The sequence below is a fragment of the Thunnus maccoyii genome, chromosome 11, assembly GCF_910596095.1.
Source record: "Thunnus maccoyii chromosome 11, fThuMac1.1, whole genome shotgun sequence".
Taxonomy (NCBI): domain Eukaryota; kingdom Metazoa; phylum Chordata; class Actinopteri; order Scombriformes; family Scombridae; genus Thunnus; species Thunnus maccoyii.
This window is the reverse complement of record NC_056543.1, coordinates 2,517,117-2,534,796: the sequence shown is the minus strand read 5'-3', so window position 1 is coordinate 2,534,796 and position 17,680 is coordinate 2,517,117. Positions and strand designations below refer to the sequence as shown.

The 17,680-nt window shown below is 41.2% G+C and overlaps 1 protein-coding gene across 1 annotated transcript in view; it reads right to left on the bottom strand.

Moving 5' to 3' along the window:
• LOC121906955 (contactin-associated protein-like 5) overlaps positions 1–17,680 on the bottom strand; it is a 111,906-nt gene that overhangs the window by 7,436 nt on the left and 86,790 nt on the right. Inside the window, exons 16-21 of the mRNA XM_042426214.1 lie at positions 15,636–15,806; positions 14,753–14,971; positions 11,473–11,712; positions 9,765–9,995; positions 2,969–3,102; positions 1,127–1,214 (exon numbers count right to left, since the gene is read on the bottom strand). Of these exons, the coding sequence (XP_042282148.1) occupies positions 1,127–1,214; positions 2,969–3,102; positions 9,765–9,995; positions 11,473–11,712; positions 14,753–14,971; positions 15,636–15,806 (1,083 nt within the window). The remainder of the gene's footprint in view (positions 1–1,126; positions 1,215–2,968; positions 3,103–9,764; positions 9,996–11,472; positions 11,713–14,752; positions 14,972–15,635; positions 15,807–17,680) is intronic.

Sequence of the window (17,680 nt, the reverse complement as noted above, 5' to 3'; positions counted from 1 at the left end):
AGCAGCTGCAGGAACTCATCTCAGGAACTAAACTTATCCTGTTTGTGTTTCCATCACATGTGAGGGGCCAGGTAGATCACGCAAACTGGACCAGTGAGGAATTAAAGAATGATGGACGGTGGCGTTTGACACACAGCATTAACACGAGGAAACAACAACGCAGAGTCTTTCCTGTTTTTCTCTGTATTTACTGTTGATGACTCTGATGTTTGAATGAATGCATGAAAAGGAGATTAAAACTCAGAGACGTCTCTCCAAAGGGACGTTAATGCCATGAAACTGTCAGAACATAAAGTTTGATCTGTCTCATTCACTTGCTCATCCGCTGTGCTCTCACATCGTTCCTCTCTCTCTCTCTCTCTCTTTTTCTCTCACTCTTCTTCAAAATGAGTCAGGAAGTCAACAACAAAGCCTAACTTCTCACTTTTAACTTCAAATAACTGTGAAAATGTCCATCCATCATCCTAACATCGATTCCAGAGTACTTCCTTGTTTTAAGAACGAAGAAGTGCACAAGTTGAAGCTGACCAATCAGTGACAGTCAGCCCTGCAAACCCTGCCCCTAAATTTCTTGCACTTTGGAAAGTAAAACCTCCCTCGAACCAGGGACATTTTTTTAGACCTGGAACTATCTTACAGGAACTACACTTAGTCCCTGGTACCTCCGGTCGAAATGCAGGTTTAGTTCCTGACTTCTTCAAAGGGTTCTTGGTCCCCTGAGAAAGTTCCTGCAGCGGAAATGCCCTTTTTATCCAAGTTTAGTTGCTTTGGTTCCATAGTTCCTGGAACTTTTTGGTTAAAAACTGGGTTATTAATATAACTTCTCTCAATATAACTTTTCTGTCTCCACTTTCTTCATCATCTGAAAGAATCTCAAGGTTCTTTGCCCCTCCATTCTTCTTTGTCTATGTGACTGAACTGTTGCTCTCTGTGGTCCATTACAGACCGATCTACTGCTACAGCAGTGACAGCAGAAATTAAATATCCCTCGGCGTTGATGCTGAAGTCTAATTACTTGACGTGCAGTAAGCTGTGAAGAATGGAAAGAAAATGTTTGCAGGGAAATGGTACACTCTGCTGACTCAACCTTCTCTCAGGGAGAGCTTCACATCACGAGAGGACTTACTGGTGACTTTGCCCAATGTCAAGGACCTGATTAAGATCAGCTCTGCATCAGATGACAGGGTGTACTTTCTGTCCATGTCCTGGTCGATCTGGTTGAGTGGAGAGTAATCAAAGAAAAATACGGTTACAAGAAATCTAAACCGAGGCAGCAGCAGCACATTTAGACACATTATAGATTATGTTCTTGACTGCTTCACACAAACCGCTATCAGCCCACAATTAGCTTTTTAGTGCTTCAGAGCTTCCTGTTCCGCGCTGACATGCTGACTCAGACACTCAGCTCAATACACATCTGTGATGCAAAGACGCAAATGTATCTTTAAGTATGTTTTTGTTTTGTGTGTTTGTTTCCTTTGCTTCACATTCTACATTTGATAACATTTTACTAAGTCCCCCTATTTATCATATATAATCAGTATATAAATTAATAACTCAATTAACACACTATAATGTAGTCATTAGCTAATATAAGGACATTTGTAAGTGTTTAATAATATGCAGTATTTATCAACAATTAGAATTCCTCTTATGAAACCATATTTGATATTATTACAACTTGAGGTGTCAATGTTTAATTAACATTAAGCGACAACGCAGAAGAAGAGGGACGTGCGGCGTGACTGTCAGGAAATGAACAATGTATGAAATGTAGATTTGGGGTCCAGGTATCATCGGATAATTCATTTGTAATTCAAAAACCCAAAAACGGTAAATCTGTTATTTGTTTCAAAACAAAAAAAATAAAAAAAACGTTTTTGGTGTCAGAATCAAATAACGAAAAACCAATCAAACCCGGCCCGTTTTTGGTTTCTGCCGATTCGTTTTATCGTTATTCCTTTTTGGATTGAATATCGAGCAGGTCTGCGGACATCGAGCTAATTCGTTTTTGCGTTTGAAACCAAAAACGGAAGTCACATGGTTTTTTCCTTTTTTCATTTTCAACCAAAAACTAAAAACGAAATCACGTGATCTATTCCTATCTATTTTTTGTTCCCAACGAAAATCCAGAAAACCAAATTCAAAAGACGGCGCAATTTTGGTTTAGAAATCAAGTATTTTTGTCAGTTTTGAACGGAAGCAAATACATTAGCCTACCCATGATCCTCAGCGACCGTTGCTATGGTGAAGACGCAGAAGGGGTTTTGGTGTGTTTGACGGTCTGTAGTTTCTAAACAAGAATACTTTACAACATCATTTCAAAAGAGAAATACTGCAGAGATTCGTGATAACTTATAAAAACATCAGCGGAGTGAGTAACTAGCTTTTTTGATGGTCTCCTGATAATTTTACCAAAAATGTGTCCCAAATTATCTGATCCCACCCTACAGTCTGAATAAGTTCACGTTTGCATGTTTTATTGGGCATTTTTACTATTACTGAAACAGTTTAGTTGTGTTTCTTGCAAGGAGTCAGGACACCTGCTGACAGCTGTTTTATGCTGATTTATGGTCTGACTGTATATAACTGTAATACTTTAACTACATTTTTCTCAGACCACATTAGAAATGTTTTTATCGTTGTTCTGAACGACACATGGTACCGTTTCAGCGCGGAGATAGTATTGTTCTGTGGATTATTAAACTATTTTGACAGTAATTGTTTGGGTCACGGAGCGTATCCTATGTACCGAACCATAACCTTTATACTGTGACGGTTCTCGTACCGTTACACCCCTAGTTCCTATGATTTAATAATAAAAATACCAATACTGAATACCAAGATGACACTAGCTGGGACAAAAACTAAATAAATCATTTCAATAATTACATACTGACTCAGTTCACAGCAGACCGGCGTGCTCGCTGTCTATCCACATGGATGACTTGTTGCATCCGTTGCTCACCTGTACGTAGAGGTGTTTGCCCTCCCGGTGGATTCTGATTCGGTGGAGTCGTCCGTCCGCCAAGCTGCTGAGGGCGGGACTGAAGACGTCAGGGCTCCTGTCCCTCTGCAGGTGATACCAAATCTGCAGACTCCCTGAACACAAAAGAGAAGCTGCCATCAACAATACATGTATAAGGAGTGTTTCAGGATGGTTTCACTCCGTGTTGTTGAATGTTGCTGCTCAACACTGCAGACCACCGCGCTGCTGCACAGTAAAACAGACAGAATGAAGGCACGTGAAGGCTCCGGTTACACAGCTCTTGTTCTTCAGGTTCTGTGTTTCAGCACATTCAATTGTAAATTAAATAATGGATGTGCCGAGTCTCAGCTTTAATTTGAGTAGGTTTACATCAATATAGAAAGAACTGTGTAGGAGATATAGCCCTTTTTACACATAGCAGAGCCCAGAGTTTAGGAGTTCAAACATAATTGGACTCTTTATTTCAATGAAAAACACAACAGTCAACCTCATGGTGGTGCTAGAAAAGTCACAGTGGACCAACAACTTCTAGCTTGACTTAAATACTGATTAGATCAGAATACACATCAACTCCAAAGCCACATACTAGAGCTCAGTCTGCTGAGATGCATACTGTATGGTAGTGAAGTCATCATGGCTAAACCTGTCGGGACAAACATCCAACACAATCTTACAGGTACACAGAAGAACACCGACAAATAGAGCAGCAGATACTCACTGATAGTTAACATTCAAAAGAGAGCATTCAAAATTTGAATCACCTTAAATCCAGCCCTCCTCTCCAGAGCCCTCAAAACCAAAGAGCTGAGCCCAGGAAAGAGTCCCCTATGTCAGCTGGTGCTGACTCTAACTGGCCCTCTCGGACACACTCTGACCAGTCTGACCAGTCTCACACCAGCACTGCTCAACCAGCACTGAGTCAACCAAACTATTACGCAATGTAAAGGAACCTATCTGGAACCCTGGAGAGAAGAAACTAAAAGCCAAAGTAGATCAGAAGAGAAGATGATGAATTGGCAGAATATCACCAAGGACACAAAAAGGACAACACAAAAACATCATGACAGGTGAGGCTGAGACATGATGATGCACATTCAATGAAATAAGGAACATTTACTTTAATAAGTTCATCTCAAAGAGCTTAACAACCTCTCAAAATTTAAACAAAGTCTGGGAGAAGGAGACCGGGTTTTATCTCGCTGCCTAATATGTATCAACATACCACAACCTGAGGGACAGTGAATGAACTAGACACACACACACAAACACACACACACAGATCAGCCTGTGCGCAGTCCTGTATGATGTTGATCATCACTGAACCATATTCCACAATCAGAACTGGATAACATAACAAAACAACAAACAACTAATAAAACCAGAAATGCAGGAAGATTCATATGCGGTCAATGGTTGGGACTGTCAGTAAGAGTAGAAATATTAAACCATCTTAACACTGAGCTCATGCCAGGATGTGACATTTACACTGTCTTGCTTAAAGCGGTTATTACACTCATAAAGACGATGCGTTCAGAACATACCTGGATGATTGAACCCTGTCAGCCTGCAGTATCAATCATCTTCATTCTTAGCAGGTTTCTTGCTGCTTTGCATATTGCAGCTAAGATCATCGGGCAGATTCCCACGTTGAAAAAAACAATGTTACACAGCTGGTTTTTCAGTCACACGTCATGGAGTCACATAATGTTTGATTCAGATGTTACATAAATAGAAAAATCCAATTATAATAGTTGGTAGAACTGCCACAAAGCTAAACTGATTCCTTATTATTGATGTTTCTTATTTGACATATATTACATTTCAGTGAAAATATATTCTTTTTTCTGTTCTTCAGTGTAAAATCCCTCTTTAATAAATCGTTTATCTGGCAGGATTTCATTTGGACCAGGATCAAATGCTCATAAAACTCTGTCACAGCTCACAGGTTCAGCGTCGTGTCACGTGAACACACGCGTACGGGACGACGCTAATGACGATCAGGTGAGTGTTGTTCAGTTTCATCAGCGTCTTATAACGAATCAATCAAAGCCTTTTCTAGAATATTCGGGATGCCGTTTCCTAACAGTCTGAATCCGTTTGGTGACCGAGGAGTCTCGTCTGCTTCGGCCGGTTTATGTTCGTCATATTTGGGGAGAAGTTGACACACACACACATACACTCAAATACAAGCATAGGATGTACTGTATATGTATAATTAATGCTGATGGAGAGATGAAGTGTTGATCCGTCTGTGTTCACAGAGACCGGAGTCTGCTGCTCAGAGCTGAAACAGACGGAGGTGATTGTTTCTTCAGGTGGCTTCTCATGTCTGTTTAATGTGCAGTGACCCTTCAACAGCTTGATTATTGCTATTTTATCAAACAAAAGAAGACAGAGAAGAGAAATCAGGTCAAGTTTTTGTTTAAATAGGTCAGTGTCTGTCTTATGTACAAGAGGAATGACTGCATTCCAGTTTACATGACACGCAGCAAGAGGGGATTGTATTTTCCAACGGAGAACAAAGGACTTTTAGTCAGTCTGTGATTGGTTGGTTTCACAAGTTTTGGAGCAAAATAAAGTCAGTTAGAGGTTCTTAACAATAAGAACCATGAGAACCTTCCTGCTTCCTGCAGTTCATCACACTGTGTTTTCCCTTTTGTATGTGTTTTAGTATTTGTAGCATTTTGGGACATGAAACTCATTTTCCTTCATGTTTGTACTTCAGGAAATTACAATTTTGCAATTACAGTTATCAACACAAATTAAAGAAATCAGAACCAGACTCTGGCAGTCTGGCCCGGTCACGACCGTTGATTTAATTGGGGGCGGGTTTGGCTGCCACTGATGTGAAGCGGTCTGTTGAATTCGCCGTGGTGACAGTATTGATCGAGCCGGACGGTGTATTTTCTCTAATAGAAGAACAAACAACTGCACTTCAAGCTTTTCATTGACAAGAAAGATGTGTTTACTGCACTTCCAACAGGATTTGGAAAATAGTCACAGGTTTTGTTGGTCTCATTGGTTGTAGCTCTATCCAATGGCGTCCAGAGGCGTTTTGGTCTGTGTGTGAGGCTCCAGACTCATTAGCATTTGTGAATTGGTCTGGCGCTGGCGGGCTAGCGAGAGCTTCCCATTTAGTCAGATGAACAGACCGCTGTGATTTGGAGCAATGTTGCATTTCGTGTCGTGGTAACGTACCTCATGGCAGCGCACAGGAAATGATTACATCTGACTCTTCATTGGCAGTAGTTCTTTATAAATCACATTATTTTCCTAATTCCCACAATTTTACTGCAAAAAGAGCAGATAAAACAAATTGTATCACAATTTTTGAGAAAAGCAGCTATAAAATGAAGCCTTTTTGGCCGTAAAATCACAAAACAACTGTGTGAAACCCTGGAGGGACTGTCTGGTGGACTAAAATGAGAGCGACAGGCTCAGAGAGTCTGCTGTGTCACTCAGTCACCGCGGCGCCATGACGGGCAGATTAAGTCGCCAATTAAGGGGCCAGTTTCTCCCATGTGGACTGTAACTGTAAGTATCGATTATTTACCTGTAAAGGACATTTCCTATTAGTATTTAAGTTTATTGTTGAGATTCTGTTGAGTTTTAGCCATTCCAGGGAGTTCATTAGCATGATGCCGATAATTAGCCGACTCACTGCCATGATTCTGCAGTTCCTCAGCTCAGATGTTGTTGCTTTGTATATTTGTCATCATTCAAGTCTGTGTTGACTTGGTGTTTTAGTTGATTCATTCGGTACTGTATGAGGAATAAGGGGTTTATTGTAGTGAACCCCTCACTAACTCACAAATACACAAATCTGTGACTGCTTCATTAATCTGAAGCAACAACACCCCATAGCACGTCCTGCACATGGACACAGACTGAGCTGGGCAGAATATGAAATAAGAAGCAAACCTTTCAAATAATAATAATAATAATAATAGTGTGTTTGATGTGTTTCGTGAGTGAACCATCCTGTCCATCTTGAGCTCAGTGAGTTTTCCTGAATAAATAAAGCTGAATAACGATGAGTCATGCTCTACTCTCCTGATTGTCGAAGTGTTGAGGCTGTTTGATTTATTGTATTTATTGTGGAAGACCCGAGAGGCAAGTGAGAGAAAAAAAAATGATGGTGATCCATTTTTCAAAATCTGATCTATATTGTTTTGTCTCCTGTGTTTATGACTTACGAACAGGTGAAAGAAGGTTTTTCCAGGATTCTTCCTCAGTTTCTTTTTTATTTTTTCCATCTGTGAAACAAGTGGAAGTTTTTCTTTTTTGTTGGTGTAATACTCATTTCAGGCCACAAGCGGCTGAAGCGCACCACTACCTCATATTCTGAATAGGACTAAAAGCATTTGTGTTTTCTTCCAGGTGACTTTAAATTTCTCCATGAGCTCTAAACACAAGATACATATTGCCTCTCATATTGCCCCTCTTCTCATTTCTCAGTTTGTACATCCTTGATTCGAAGTGAGGAAGAGACACGAGGAGAGAGGAGTCGAGACAAACAGGCAACAAAAATGAGACATCCTCGCTTCGGAGCCGTCATGTCGATTAAATATAACTGCGGCAGAGCTGCATCATCTGTCCGTTGTTGTGTTACAGCCTGCTGCTGTATTTTATGATCTCTGACAGATGAGCATGACAGTGTTCAACTTATATATTTACTTTTAATTCAAATCACAACGTGACGTAATATGACGAGAATGTAGGGATGTCAGACGTTGTTATATTTTATTTAACACACACACACATATCCTTTATATGTTTTATTGTGTGAAGCACTACAAATGGTTTGTATATTCCAGCTGTGTGTCGCCTCTTTTATACGTCACAGGTGATGAAAAGACCGCAAAGGATACACCTGTGCCTCCTCGCTCCTCTCTCCTCCAGATGCGTTTTAGGAATCGAGACATCCTTAAACATGACGCGCTGAGATCGATTTCCAGGTCGCAGGCAGGAGGACGGACGGAGGAGACGAGGAACCAGGAAACAGAGTCACGTCTCAAGTCTCTTAATTTATGTCTCCTCGCTCCTCGCCTGAACCGGAAGTTGTTCCTGATGCGCCATTTTGACAGGCGTCCCAAGTCTCTTATTCTGCTCCGAGGAGCGAGGAAACATGAGAACGGCCTTCACGGAAGTCTTTTATCGGCCGACACGCCCCCTTATTGGATATCAGTTATTGATTGGACGCTGCACCTGATCAGACTGATCTGATACATCACTGCAGTTTCATACCGAAGTGGAGACAGATTACAGATTAAAGTTTTATGTTTTATTTATATATTCATCATATAGTTAAAAATCTGTTAATTGTCGGTCTGATCAACAAAATAACAGTTAAACACATTTATATTTGACATCATTTATCGTCATTTCCATTCAGTCACATGTGAGGCTGAATATTCCTGAGCGTCGGGTTTGATACGAGTTACATCGTTTCCATTTGCCCTGAAACATTTAGTCAAATACATATTTTCCAGTGTTCAGAGGAAATGATGATATTCTGGGTTATTGAATGATGAATTCACTATCAGGATTATCAAGAAATACAGATACAAATAATCAATAAATAGTATAAACGCATTCATGCGAGTAGAAATGGTTCGTGTGCGTCTGAGCAGGACACAGTATAAATGTGTTTGTTAAACAGGGAACAGGCTGCAGAGAGGAAACAGCTGCTCTAGCGGTGATAACTGTGAACCTTTATTAGTGTTAACACAGTGCACATGTGTGCAGACACAAACTCCATCAGAAGTTTCTACAGCTGTTAAAGCCGACTGACAGCTGATTCCTTGCATCTCTCGGTGGGAGGGACTAAGACGCAAGGAAAAGACGCAAGTGAGGGAAATGTGGATGCAATTTAAGAGATTTGGGATGCAGCCTGTGTTTCCCTCCTGCACTCCTCCCCGGCCCTCTTTTCCCTCCACACCTGTCCTGTTTCAGTCTCGTCAGCTCTGCCCAGCTCCTTGTGTTTCCCTCAGCCTATCAGCTCCCAGCCTGCTCTTGTGTCTTGCCACCTGTTCCTTGTTTGTTTGATTGGTTCAGGTTGTATTTTAGTCCCGGTTTTCTGTCTGTACAATTCCAAAATAAAGAAGTTTCTTCAGCCTGCAGTCTCTGCCTGCTCCACTCTTCATAACACATGAATTGTGTGATTAGCAAGTTATGTAACATTATTGTTATGTCTTTCTTTTGTCACCTGGAAGAAAACATGAATGCTTTCAGTCCTATTTAGAACATGGGGCTGTGGTGCACAGCACCCTCTTTGGGCTGAAATGAGTATTACAACAAACTGAAAAATGATCCTGACAAAATATATATATATATATATATATATATATATATATTTCACCTGCCAACACTTTTTTTCCCACCTGTTTTTCACACTTAAAAGGAACTTAAAAGGATTATCCTGGCAAAACCTTTTGTTCTTAAGTCATAAACACAGGAGAAAAAACCATTTAGAAAATGAATCACCAGAATTTTTTTTCTCTCACTTACCTCTCAGGGCTTCCGTATAAACCTGCAAAAGCCTTTTTAATTAATAAACTGTTTGTCGTTTTTGTTTAATTGCCTGAATGTTGTGCCCCTTTCTGATTCATTCTAGTATGACTACACTGAAGACGTTTATATCTTTGTAATTGGGAGTATTGTATATACAGACTATTATGTGGCCTGTTTTTTAAATTATTTTTATTACATTTAGGAAAAAGTTAGACCTCGGTGACTCTGGTTATGGTAGAGTGAGGTGTCAGATGTGTCGTACCGTTGCGAGCCAGGATGACAGCGATGTACTGCTGGCTGAAGGTGCTGACGGTCAGCAGCATGGCCGGGCTCTGCGAGGTGACGAAGCTGAAGGCCACGTCCTCTCTGGCTCTGCTGCTGCTGCTTTCTCTGGAGACGCTGGACGCCTGCGAGCTTCTGTTCTGCATCACCGAAAAAGGCTCCTGGAACGTAAAGGTGACCGAGGACTCTCTGTCGAAGGACACCGACACTTCTGCACGCAAACAGGGACACGGAGAACGCTCTTATTATATCTGTCTACGATTTATTGCTCCTTAGATTTATAACTCTTCTTGAATCCTGCTAGAGATGCTGGAACTGAGACTAAAACTCTAATGAATCCTACATACAGTATGTTGTTGTTTCTATCTTAATTTCTCTGTTTTTGTTCAAGTTTGTTATTTGACTTATTTTCTGATCTTTACATCTGGCTTGTTCAGCTTTTTCTTGTCTTACTGATCGACGTGATTTTAATTATTTGCTGTTTTTGTTGCTGATGAAGATCCATATAAAGAATGAAATAATAAAAAGAGGCTGCAGTTTTTTGTTGGACAGAACATCCTGATGGTTTCTTTATTCTTAGTCTAACCAGTAATGAAGCTAAACATGTCAAGTTCATCCTGAGGGAGGCGCTAGAGGAAAGCTCCTGGAGCAGCAGTTCATTTCTTTCAAGATGAAAACGAGACTAAAACCAAATAAAAAGTAACTTTTGAAAACAACAAATAAAAACCAAATAATGTGAAAGACAGTAGAATGAACAAATGAACTGATGACAGATTAAAGGTAAAGGTTTAAACGCCCCTTTCTGTCGTGTCACGTGGTCAAACGACATATTTGGTTGTTTAATACGGACGACTTGTTGAGGATAAAACTGAAATGTAAGGCTCAGAGAGAGATTCCCTCGGTCTTCCCCAGAGCCGACGAGCCTCTGTGCTGTCTTTGAACTTTAAGGCTCATGAGGGGTTTCTCACCAAATCTGCTTTTTATCACCTCTAAAATATTGCTAAAGTGCAACCATGTTGAGAGACTAATGTTTGCGTTTCTATGAGTCGGCCGGACTGTTGTAATGCGGATCCAGAGCTCTGCGGCCTGAGTGCAGACCAGGACCAGGTAGAGACCACATTACAGCCGTTTTAAAGCCCTTCATGCTCTGAGCTGCTGGAACAGTCTGCTGAGCATCTGAGAGCAGCTGGAAATGTTGGTAACTTTAAAAATAATCTTTATTTTATCCATTAATTTTATTGTATTGTGTTCATGTTGTAAAATCATATTTTATCTTTTATTTAACATTATTTTCCTCTTTTTTTCCACTTTATTTTATTATAGTTTTTAAATCTCTTATAATTTTTATTCCTCATGTTCATTACTCTCATTGTTTTACTGTTTACATTTGATCTGTCTTATTATCAGTCACCGATGAAGCATTTTAAAATAAAGTTTGATTGATTTTGAACTTGATTTTGGGCTCATAAGTGGTGTAACTTAGTAACCAGCAGTAAGTATTAAGTATTTCTTTCTTTATTTTAGTGTTTCTTGGAGCTTGTTACCATCAGGCTGACTGTGTGAGACAGGAGCACACAACTGCTACACTCATATTAGTTGTAGGTGAAACCATGGAGTCTGGAGTTTTTATTTTAAATGTATAATCAACATTATACAGTTGGTCCGTAGAGAGTCTGGCCGTCGCTCACCGTCTTTACAGGTGGGTCCTCCGTAGGCGGACTGTGAGCAGTCGCAGGCGTAGCCGCTGCTTTTCTCGATGCAGCGTCCTCTGTTGTGACAGAGGCTGCTGGAGCCGCCGCAGTAACCGGGGCAACCGGAGCTTACGCCCGGCGCCATCTTGGCCCTCTCCTCCAGGTCAAGGGTCACACCGTTGGCGGTCAGAGTTCTGATGCAGCCCAGGAAGCCTCTCTGCTGGGACGCTGTTCCCCCTGAGATGATGACGACCACAACACACCGTTAATGAAAACTCAGCTTCTGAAAAGATTTTACCATCCGACTCTCGATCTATTACAAGCTGCTCTTCATTTGATACACTTCTGTGTCAGACCTCGTTAAGACTCAGTATAAAATGTTATGGACTAATGTCTTCTTCTTCTTCTTACTTCACTGTGATGTTCTCTGTACAGAGTTTCTGTTATTGTTATTTTTCTGTTATCACCTCAAATCTCAGTTTAACACCTGGACCTACCTGCAGGACTTATGACATCACAACTACTTTGGAGCCAATCGTGTGAGAGGATTAAAACACACAATTGTATTACTCCCACTTTAGAGGGATTACTCAGGACTTTGCACTTAATTAATTAGCTTCACTTAAACATGGATCACTGCAGTGCACTGACTCAGACTGGGACTGAAGAAACACTTGTTTGACCTACAATTATAATGTCCTAATCTGAATTAATATGGAGTTTAAATAAACTTAAAGGTATAATATGTAAGATTTAGCCTGAAGTTTAGTTGAAAACTTTCCAAAATTTACTAAAATTATCAACAGAATGTAAAGAAATAACGGTTTTGATGTTATGTCAAAGACGTCTATGTCTTGTGTTGCAGGGATATCTACTGAAGTTAGCATGCTAACCAGCTAGCTGCGGTCCATACTGTAATACCTCTTTGTACCTCAGGGGTGATAGTGAGTCACTGTAGTGTCCAGTCTAACACGAGAGGAAGAAGAAGTAGCCCTGCAGTGATGCAGTGACAGGACTGTTAATATATCACTTTATTAAGGTTAAACATTTTTTCAGGCGAGAAGGTAACCATGTGGATTCCCAATATGTGGTCAATTTATCCAAAGTTGCCGTGACGTTGTGGCAGCAGGAGGATGCTGCTGCTGCAGACATCAGCTGTTCATATCAGCCGTGTGTTGAGATTTCTGCACTGAGTTGCATCAGCCATGTGAAAGCTGTCATGAGCCATTTGGCATCGTAGCACATTGTAGTAAGCTGGATATTGAAATATCATACCAATAAATTAGGTCGATACTGGATTACTGTGTTGTAAAATGGCAGCAATTAATAAATAAATGATGCGGTGTGCAGAAAAACTGCTGAGTGAGTCCTGTGACATTTTATAATTTACACCTACCCTGGAGGCGTGATGTGTGTAAATATTTAGTTGTTACTTAGAGTTACGTTGTAAATGATCCCCATGGTGCAGATCTTCTGGTAATTTACCGCTGGCTCTAATGTCTCCGCAGCATCTTGACAACACCATCGCACAGATTCAGTGTAAACAGTGAGCTTTTACACTATATTCAGTGAGTGATAATGATGGTGGGGGGGATTTTCTGCGCCCTATTGTTTGGATCAGGTGGCCAATTCTTCCACATTGAACCTTTTTAATGTAAAATAATTCATATTCTGTTTACCATATAATCATCATCATCATGGCTGCCTTCTGGGAAACTTCTCTCACTCTGACAGCTGCTCAGCGTCTCTGCAGCTCTCTGTTCAGGATCTTGGGAACATTTTTGTGAATGAAACTCGCCTACAAATGCAGCAGAACATGGAGCCTTATATGGACCTCCTCATCAGGCTGAAATGAGCTATTTATGACAGTTCGGGCAGTTGAGAGAGTTTGTTGAATCTGACTTGGAACACTTGTACAAGCAAACCTCAAAGAAAACAGTCAGAGTTTTAGGATAAAAATACGAAAAAGTTCTTGGCCAATTGTGTGTCAAAAGTGAGATGATTGTTTTATGGTGTATTGATTGGAGGAAAGAACTTGGTTGAGACGATATCTCCTGACATTGAGCTTGGAAGGTAGACTCTGTTGTCTTAACTATTTTCTGTTTAATAATGGCATTACATGTAAATGACTGAGTTGTATATAATATTGGTTCATTACACTTGAAGACATTGACTTTCCTTCTACATCGTCTTCATAAATCATACTGGTCCATATCACACATTTTGTGCAAGAGCCATTATCGTTGGCATCAGAAGTTTAACAATAAAGCCCCAAAAAACCTCAAGCATAAAGTGGAACAACCTGTCTGTAGCCTGAGAGGTAAAACCCAGGGCAAAAAATAGCAGCTCCTCTCTTCTTTATATCTGCATTATGGTGGCTGGACAATAAAAGGACAAACTCGAATAATAGTGTACTTGTACAAAAATCAACCAGAAAAAAACACAGAACACATATATATGAAGGGGGCAAAATATTAGGAACACTTTTCAATATAAAGCGCTCCAGTACACCACCACCCACCCACCTGCTACCACCTCAATAATGAACATGAAGTAGAATTATCACCTAAACCTGAAGATGTGTTGCTGCTTTATAAAAGTAGACTTTGTGGCAGAGCTGTTGTATTTTTTTGTAGCGTCGACATGTGTGCAGGATCGATACATCTCGCCCAACTTATTCCCTGGACAGGTGCTGAAACACCTGAGGTCCACCGCTCTGTTGTGAATGAATACTTAAAGCTTTGGCTGGTGACTCTCTATATTTCTCTTATTATCAACAAATCTCATGTTTGGATCCAAACCAACGATGAACTGATCTACTAACTATCAAAGTCTGATATATCTTATTCCTCTGTTGTTAACTATCAAAAACACATCAAAGAGTTTTGCCACATAAGTTTGTTTAGAAACGGCTCCAAAGAGTAACAGCTGAGTCCGTTTTAATTTATTAAGCCGACTTCTGACTATTATGGGCTGTGTTTTGTCGGTGGGGAGAGGTTTAAAGCAGCCTGAAGTGTTTGAATTATTTATAGTAAAATAGGAACAAGTTAGGATTTTTAAGCAGTTTTTGTTTGTTGGTTGTTTTCCGTTGTTGTGATAGTAGCTCTGTGTAAAGTGTGTCTGTCTCACTCATTACTGACCTTTGACCCTTTGTAGGCTACTAGGAAGGGATCAACGCAGCTCACCTAACAGCGATGGATCAGCTGATAGCAGCACGATCGGACTTTTGTGTGCGGTTGTGTTTTTAGGCTGTGTGTCTTTCTGATTTTAAACCGACCTACAAACAGTTGGCTGTTGAGACGTAAGCGGTGGTGTCCGTCAGGCGGAGCCTCCAGGAAGCGAACAGGAAGCTGGTCGACCTGCAGCGACGCCTCCTTCACGTTACGCTCCGCCCTCACATAGTGCCACTGCCGGTCGTTCAGAGGGAGGTGAGACTTCACGGCCAGGACCGCCGGACCGTTTCCAACGTCAAAGGAGAAAGTCACCACCGAGGGAGCTGGAAGGTCACACACACACACACACACACACACTGGGTCAGACTGAAAGGTATGCTTGTTTTTTATTGATCTACTATATCATCACCATCTGATGCAATGTGATACAACTCTGCTGAGGGAGTTTGATGACCTGATTGCATTTATGAGGAGGCTCAGCTGACAGCTCGTCAATATCTCGTGATGCTGCAATCTGCGCCGAAACATTACAGCTCCAAACATCCTGAGTGTGTCAGAATTCCCTCCTCGGATGTAAGATATTCAAACAACAAATACAACCAAATCATCTGAGCAACAGTGTAGATTTGGTTTTTAGAAGTGTGTGTGTGTGTGTGTGTGTGTTTTGACACTGATCAACAAGCAAAGACTCTTTAATGTCCAAGTGGAAACAGATCTCGACAAAATGATCCAAATTTAGCACCAAACATATAAAATACTTGTTTGCGTAAGGATTTACCTCATTTTTAGCTGCACTGGTGACACTGACTGATTTTTATGATTTGCCAAATACATTTATTCCTCCAAAACATATTTGCTGTTGCAAGTTAGAAGTATATACATGCCGTCATTTCACATCTTAACTTTATCTAATAGGCAGCTGGGGGAGATGCTGCTGGTTATTCTGATCAGATCCAGTCGGTGTGTGTCTGTCGCTCGTGCACTCACAGCTCAGCTCCACTCGGATGAAGTCTTTATGGCCCCGGTTCTCCAGGAAGACCCCTGAAGGAGCGTTGGTCTTGAAGTAGAAGGAGATGTCCGTGGCGAGCTCCGCCTGCAGGGTGGGGAAGTGGAGGTAGGAGGACTCCTGGTAGAAGGACGCTGCGTTCCAGATGGACTCTGAAAGACGAATCAAAGGACAGAGAAGGAGCTGAGTCTTCAGTCGGACATTAAAGGGGGACCAAATAAAACCATATCACAGTTATATGAGGTTAATGTGAAGGATCCCGGCTGTCAGCCTGTAGGGCAGATCATATGAATATTTTTAGTCTAGCCTCGGATATTTTTGGTCCTCAAACTCTGGTATTTTGCTGTATCAGAGCGGAGGAAGGGGGAGATACTGTATATTCTGTTGTACATGATAAGATGCAAGCAAGTAGCCAGCAGTTACGTTTTTTCAGTCTTGTCTCTACATTTCAGCACTGAGATTGGTCCATAATAAAAGTTGGAGAGTTCTCACACACAGCTCTCTGAAGTCAAATATCAACTTCTATGTGAATGTTGAGTTTTGCCTCTAGTATTTTTCATCTATAGCCTATTAAATGCCATCAAAATACAAACTATTACAGTGAGTCAGGCAGGTCTGTGACGTGTTAGATTAATGTCTGAATATTAACAACAATGTCGGTCGTGTAGCCTTACGTCACTGAATGTATCTGGGATTTTGCAAAAACATCAGTACTGATGTTTTAAATGTTTCCCACAAGTGTCTGTGTGTTTGATTTTCTGTTTGAGTTTATTGAACACCTGCAGCATCACACAGTAGCTGAAACAATAAGTCTCCAGATTTCCATATGATGTCTCTGCAATCGTTAAAGTAAACCATTAAATACAAAATGCCTGGGTGGATGGATGGATGGATGGATGGACGGATGGATAAAAGGATGGGTGGATGGATGGATGGATGGATGGATGGATGGATGGATGGATGGATGGATGGATGGATAAAAGGATGGATGGATGGATGGATGGATGGATGGATGGATGGATGGGTGGATGGATGGATGGGTGGATGGATGGATGGATGGATGGATGGATGGATGGATGGGTGGATGGATGGATGGATGGATGGATGGATGGATGGATGGGTGGATGGATGGATGGATGGATGGATGGATGGATGGGTGGATGGATTAATGGATGGACGGATGGATGGATGAATGGATGGATGGATGGGTGGATGGATTAATGGATGGACGGATGGATGGATGAATGGATGGATGGATGGGTAAATGGATGGATAAATGAATGGATGGATGGATGGATGATGGATGGATGGATGGATGGATGGATGGATGGATGGGTGGATGGATGAATGGATGGACGGATGGATGGATGAATGGATGGATGGATGGATGGGTAAATGGATGGATAAATGAATGGATGGATGGATGGATGGATGGATGGATGATGGATGGATGGATAAATGAATGGATGGATGGATGAATGGATGGATGGGTAAATGGATGGATAAATGAATGGATGGATGGATGGATAGATGAATGAATGGATGGACGGATGGATGGATGAATGGATGAATGAATGGATGGATGGATGGATAAATGGATGGATGGATGGATGGATAAATGGATGGATGGATGGATGGACGATGTATGAATGGATGGATGGATGGATGGATGGATGGATGAATGGATGGATGATGGATGGATAAATGGATGGATGGATGGATGGATGGATAAATGGATGGATGGATGGATGGACGATGTATGAATGGATGGATGGATGGATGGATGGATGGATGGATGGACGATGTATGAATGGATGGATGGATGGATGGATAGATGGATGAATGGATGGACGGATGGATGGATAGATGGATGAATGGATGAATGAATGGATGGATGGATGGATGATGGATGGATGATGGATGGATGGATGAATGAATGGATAAATGAATGGATGGATGGATGGGTGGATGGATGGAGGGATGGATGGATGGATGGATGGATGGATGGATGGATGGATGGATGGAT